The sequence below is a fragment of the Phoca vitulina genome, unplaced genomic scaffold (genome assembly GCF_004348235.1).
Source record: "Phoca vitulina isolate PV1807 unplaced genomic scaffold, GSC_HSeal_1.0 scaffold37, whole genome shotgun sequence".
Classification (NCBI taxonomy): domain Eukaryota; kingdom Metazoa; phylum Chordata; class Mammalia; order Carnivora; family Phocidae; genus Phoca; species Phoca vitulina.
Genome location: NW_022589740.1, coordinates 17,358,974 through 17,364,973, shown reverse-complemented (window position 1 = coordinate 17,364,973; position 6,000 = coordinate 17,358,974). Strand labels below are relative to the sequence as shown.

The following is a 6,000-nucleotide window of genomic DNA, read 5'->3' as shown; positions in this document are numbered from 1 at the left end:
TGGGAACAGGAGCAGTGCAGGCTTTTCCCTCCCCAGGAGCTCCTTTTACAAGAGTTCAGCCTTTCACTCTCTTTTTCTAGGATCACCCCTGGAGACTGAATGATGCCTTCGACTGCTTTCCTTTTCCAGTCCCCACAGGAGAGGCTGACAGGAACATGGGGGCAGGTGTCCAGCTCGGGATAGCATAGAAAAGGTGACAGTCGTCACATCTCCCTCTGGCATTCCATGCCCCTAGGGTTGTGTGGTTTGCTTTTCAGCCATCTAGTAACTGCCCTTGAATTCTCAAAATGGTTTATCATCTCACTGTCTGTCTGGGGGTGATTTGGAAATGCTGATTTACTTTACGTGACATAGATATGTGTTTATGGAAAACCTGTTCATTCTGTAAGATGCATCCCTTTCTTGTGACGTGTCCTCTAGTTCTCTCTAACAGAATGAATTATTCCTGCCTTTTTATGCCTTTATTACTGTTAGGTCTATCCCAATTTTAATACAAATTGGTTTCATTTTGTCTTTTATTATGGCTGTTCAGAGCCTCATGCCTTAAGACTGTAAGCCTATTGAGGGCAAGGATCATAGTGTGTTCACCTTGGATCTCTCACTTCCTGCACTTTCTCCTTATTTACACATAGTAGGCAGTGAATACGTGTTAATTTAATGAGCTGGGACTCTGTAATATGATCCAAGTTTAGTTATATATTTTAGAGTATCTACTTCCGATATATGGTTAATAACTTCAGGAGCTTCCACATGGATTTTGTTTGCTTGACTTAGGTTGTATGAATATTTGCTTGGCAAATGCTTTCCAGATATATATGCAAAGGTTTCTGGATAGATCTGGGCTCCGACTTTGAATTTTCATTTCCTGTTTCCTTGTCATCTTATATGGCTTCATCACTGTAGAGTATTGCCTTACTTCCTGATTTCTTTCCAATATTTGAAGAAACATCCTCCTATTGATTTGTTTTGTCCATTCAAATATCTACTAAGTACCAAGGCATACTCCTGACTCAGGGGTAACAAAGCAGATTTTGATTGTACCCCATAATGTGTTCAAATAGTGTAATTCCTTTCATCAAAAGTTATGTCAATTCAGTCAAAATGGATTACCTGACAGCTTGATAGTACAGTTTGAGAGGCATTTTAAAAAATCTCAGAGTCCTTGGCTAGGAAACCAGAGACTTGAAGCTTCCTGTCATTTGATTTTTTTTTTTTTTGGTATTTAGTATCTCTCTGAAACTCATACATATACATATATTAGAGGATGCAAACTTATGATTAAATGTTTCCCCTGAAGCCATTTAAAATTTCTGCATATTGAATTTCAATCTTTAAGTTCATTAGTCACTTAACTTTAGATTTTAATGTCACAGAAAGTATAGTGGCTTTTTATAGGGGTTCGTATAAAGGTGGTGAGGTTTGTTTTCTCTGCTTTCCTGGCCTATGTGAAATTTAATCATTTTTTAGGCCGGATATTCTTTTTAAAAAGGGAGCCTAAAGTGTAGATCTAATGTCTCCATGACTTGTTTGATCTAGGTCCTGGTGTGTGTGTGTCATGAAAGAAGGTAGTCACACACCTGTCATCCAAGGCGCCCATGTACATTCTCGACCTGTAGCGATAGTAGTCAAGTAGTCATGACCTTACTTTACACCCTGGGTGAGCAGGTTGCTCCAGAAACAGCTCAGAAAACATAAAATGTGGAAAAGGGATTCCTTTCACAAAATACAATTTACTCTTGAGACCACAGTTTCCATTAAAGCAGGAAGCAATCTGAGTTTCACCTCTTGCAGTTACTAGACCAACTAAAACCTGACTGAGCCAGGAGGGTTTTTTTTTTTTTTTGGCCATTTATCAGTCGAGTAGGACAACAAAATAAGCACACATTTTAAAGTACAGTGCCTCAATCGAAAGTGGGCTCTAGAAGGGGATTTTGCCGGGGGCAATCTTGTTTTCCCCATTTCCCCCTATTTTATTCTATCCCTTTCTTCCACATTATTTTGCATTTTCCCGTAAATCGACCATAATTCAATCTCAGCCAGAAGGGTAAATTTGATTACTAGGCTGTTAAACATCGTGTGCTTTTTCTAAGACACGAGAGGAGCTTGTAACAAAACAGAACAGAAACAACCTCAATGGCATGAAAAATTGGAAGCCATCAGGGGGCTCTTGGAAACTCCGACAGCTTCATTTTGCAGCTCAGGATTTAGATTTCTGTCTCCCGTAACTTTGTGGACAGTTTCGCCTATTAACCCCCACCCCTCCCTGCGGGAACCAGTGACCGTGCCTCTTCTTCCTCAGTCTCACTCCACGACTGAGTGTATCCTACGTTCCAGAACTGAATTGGGGTCAGAGGTGACGCGAGATACTTTTCTAACCGAATGGCGTTGTCGAAATAGGGACGGGAAAGAATACAGAAGTGGCCGAGAGGCGGCCCCGGGGCGCCGACTTGCGCCGGGCCCGGGAGCGGGGGACGCGAGCGCGGCGGCCGCCGGCCGGGAGCCGCGCCGAGGGTTCGCGGAGCCCGCCCGGGCTGGGGACTGGCGGGGCTGCATCCCGCGACGCCGCCGAGGGCCGAGGCCGCCATATTTCTGCTCCACCACGCCCGGGCGGCCGGCGGGCAGCGGCAGGTTGGCGGCGGCCCCGGCCCGCCCCTCGCCGGGGGGCGGCCGTAACCGCTGCGCCCGCGAGCCCACACCGGGGCGCGGAAGCGGGAGGCGCCCGCAGAGCCCGAGGGGCCGGCCCAGGCGGGGAGCGGCAGGCGAGAGCCGCACTGGGAGGCGCGCCGGGGCGGCTGCGAGCCCAGGAAAGCCTTCCAGGAGGGGCCGGGCGGCACCGCCTCCCCGCTCCCCTCCCTCCCTCCCTCCCTCCGCCTCCCCTCCTCCTCCCGCCGCCGCCGCCGCCTCCCTCCCGGATCTGTGCTCCAGTTCAGAGAAAGAAGAAAATGTGTGTGTGTGGCGAGGGGGAGGGCGAGCACTGAGCAGCCGCTCCGCGCCTGGCAATCGGGGCCGGGGGTGGGCGTCTGGCGGAGGCGGAGCGGAGGCGGAGGCGGCGGAGCGCGCGGCGGGCGGGCCGGCGAGCGGGGTTTGCGCGCGAGCCGGGCGGTGGGCGCGGGCAGGGCCCAGGGCGCCCAGGAGCCGTGTCAGGCGGCGGCGAGGAGCGGGCGCGCCGGGCGCGGGGAGCCGTCGGCGGCCGCTCGCTGCGGGGACGCCCCGGTGGATGCGCTCTCGCCGCCGGGCGCAGGGCTTAGGGGAACCTCGGCGGCGGCGGCGGCGGCGGCGCGGGGGGCGAGGCGGGCCGCCCGTTCCCAGGGAAGGAGGCGCGGGCGTCTGAGCGAGGCCGGGCGCGGCGGCCTTCCCTCGCGCGCCCCCCGAGCCAGCGCCCGCGGCCGCCTCCCGCGCCCGCCTCGCTCCTCCCGGCGGCCCGAGCCGCCCGCTCCCGCCGCACCCCCCGGCCCACCTGGTGGCCCCGGCCCTGGCCGCGGCCCCCGCGGCCGTTCCCCGAGCTCGTCCCGGACGCGCGCCCGGGCGGCGGGGGCTCGGCGGCCACCGCTGCCTCGGGGGAGCGAGGGCGGGAGGGTGTGTGTGCGCGCGTGTGAGCAGGGGGTGCCGGCGGGGCTGCAGCGGAGGCACTTTGGAAGAATGACTCTGGAGTCCATCATGGCGTGCTGCCTGAGCGAGGAGGCCAAGGAAGCCCGGCGGATCAACGACGAGATCGAGCGGCAGCTCCGCAGGGACAAGCGGGACGCCCGCCGGGAGCTCAAGCTGCTGCTGCTTGGTGAGTACCAGCCCTGGGCCGGCCGCTTTGGGCCCTCCCGCCGGGCCTCTGCGGCCCCCGCCCGTCGCCCCCGGGCCCCCGGGGCCGCTGCCCCTCGCGGCCCCCGCCCCTGGGCGCCCGCGGCTCGCCCCGACCCTTGGCGGGCGCGCCCCCGGCCACTACCTGCACCCGCGCGGGCGCGCGCGGGCGCGTAACACCCCCCGCGCGCGCATACAGGCGCGCACACACACGCGCAGAGGGGTCGGGGCTGCCCTGGCCCGGGCCTCGGCGTGTGCCTTTTGGTATCCCCGAGGGCTGTGCCTTCGGGGAGCGCGTTTATCTGCTGTGCATCTGCTAAATGGCAAATCACTTCGGGGCAGAGGCGCGGGGGTGGGAAGAGGTGGGCAGCGGGCTTGAACTTTCAGTGGCTTGGCCATGGCGCCCAGTGCTGGAGAGGGGAGCTGTGTGTGTGTGTGTGTGATCCGAGAGTGACGAGCTGTGCCGGGGCACGTTGGGGGACGGCGTGCGGTGGGGTGGCCCGTGTGCATCCATTGTCAGTGCTTTCTGGGGTCAGAAGGGAATGGTGGTAGGGTGGGCTGCCTCGCGACTGGATTCCCAAAGGAGTGATGATGAGGGAGCTGAGTGGTTGGCCTTCCAAAGAAAGGGGGGTTATGTATTCCGGGGAGGGGGGGGGGACGGGCAGGCAAGCTCAGATGTGTCACACAAGTGCTGTTCTCTAGCCACCAGACCACCGAAAGGAGGGACCCAGAAGAGTTTCTTGACCAGTGGATGGTGGCAGGCTTGTTTCTCGTCTGCACCATTCCTTCCAGATAAAGAGGAGGGATACGGGAGGGTTGTGCTGTGTGGTTGTTGACAGCGACGGGTTTCTTTTGTTTAATGAGGCAACCCAGATGTAGGCCTGAATTCACAATAGTTACTACTGAAAACCAGTGCAGCCTCTCAGTTACTCTCACGGCAACAAATAGAAACCTTTTGTTTAAAACGGACAGCATTTTAGTATCTTTGGGATCTGGACTGGAAGGAAAACGGGAAGTGTATAGCAAAAATTTCCCTTTAGCTCTAAAAAAAAAAACCCCCAAAACCCCCAACATTCTGCCTTCACACTAACTTATCAAAAAAATGCCATTTCTCAAATAGGAATTCTATTGATAATTATCTTTGAGAGAATGTTCAGAATCAAGGATCAGGGTACACACAGGAGCCAGCGTGACATAACTCTGAGCTATGGTGGTAGGGAGAGCAAACAGCTTTGCAGTAACAGGCCTGAAAAATGTCTGCACTTGTGTTCAAGATATTTGCGTGAATAATAAATATGTTTCTCAGACATGTCTGGAAGAAGGAAATATTGTAATGTCAGTTCAGATTTAAGAAGCATGCAGTTTCTTTCTTGAGCATTTCATCTCCTGGTTCAAGGAACCAGTTGCCTTTGGGACTGAACTGCTTATCTACCGGATCATTTATAAGAGAGAACAAAATATAATGATCACAAATAGTTACAAATGGTTAACTCACATGCCATGCTTTATGTCTTCATCTTGAAACCAGATTAAATAAATGTGCACATGTTTATAAGGAACAGAAGGCAGAGCGCTGGATAAAAGAGGTGGGCTTTAGGGAATGAAGCCAGGGGAGGGGAAAAATGCAATTGGAAAAGGAAGATTTAAAAAAAAATGTTTTATTCTCATTTTGGCCTACTTCTAACGGCTGAAAAATGTGTAATTGAATATGTTGCAAATTCTCAAGATTGAGAAAAATAGAGAGGGGAAGAGAAATAGGCATAGAGTGTTTAAGTGCACGATAAAGGGGAAAAGCATGTGTTTTAGACTTAAGAATAGGTTTTCTTTTGCCCTGTTTACAGTCTTTGTTTATGGTTAGCTGTGAATACAGCGTTTAAGATCTCTCAGGCCGTCCCTGTTGTCTGAAATGTGACAGCTTGAGGTTTCCAGCAGCTATGAGTTAGAACCCCGGGGGGTTTGTCTGTTTGAAGGCCTCTGTTTGAATGTCTAGGAGGAAGACTTTCAGGCAAATACACGTATATGGACACTTAATTACATACTGTGTATTTCAGTAACATATGGTGCTTTAAAAACGCCCTTGGGGAGATGATTTCATGAGCAAAAAAATGAAACAGTTTTACTGCTAAAGTGGTAGTAATGGAGAACTTTTTCTCTTATTAGATATTTGAGTGGGGTTTAATACAGCCTCACCCCAGCCCCCAAATATGG

The 6,000-nt window shown here is 52.9% G+C and overlaps 1 protein-coding gene across 1 annotated transcript in view; it reads left to right on the top strand.

Moving 5' to 3' along the window:
* The first annotated feature begins 3,488 nt into the window (after positions 1–3,488).
* Positions 3,489–6,000, top strand: part of GNAQ (G protein subunit alpha q) — a 305,164-nt gene continuing 302,652 nt past the window's right edge. The window contains exon 1 of the mRNA XM_032427456.1: positions 3,489–3,775. Within this exon, the coding sequence (XP_032283347.1) occupies positions 3,640–3,775 (136 nt within the window). The 5' untranslated portion in view covers positions 3,489–3,639. The remainder of the gene's footprint in view (positions 3,776–6,000) is intronic.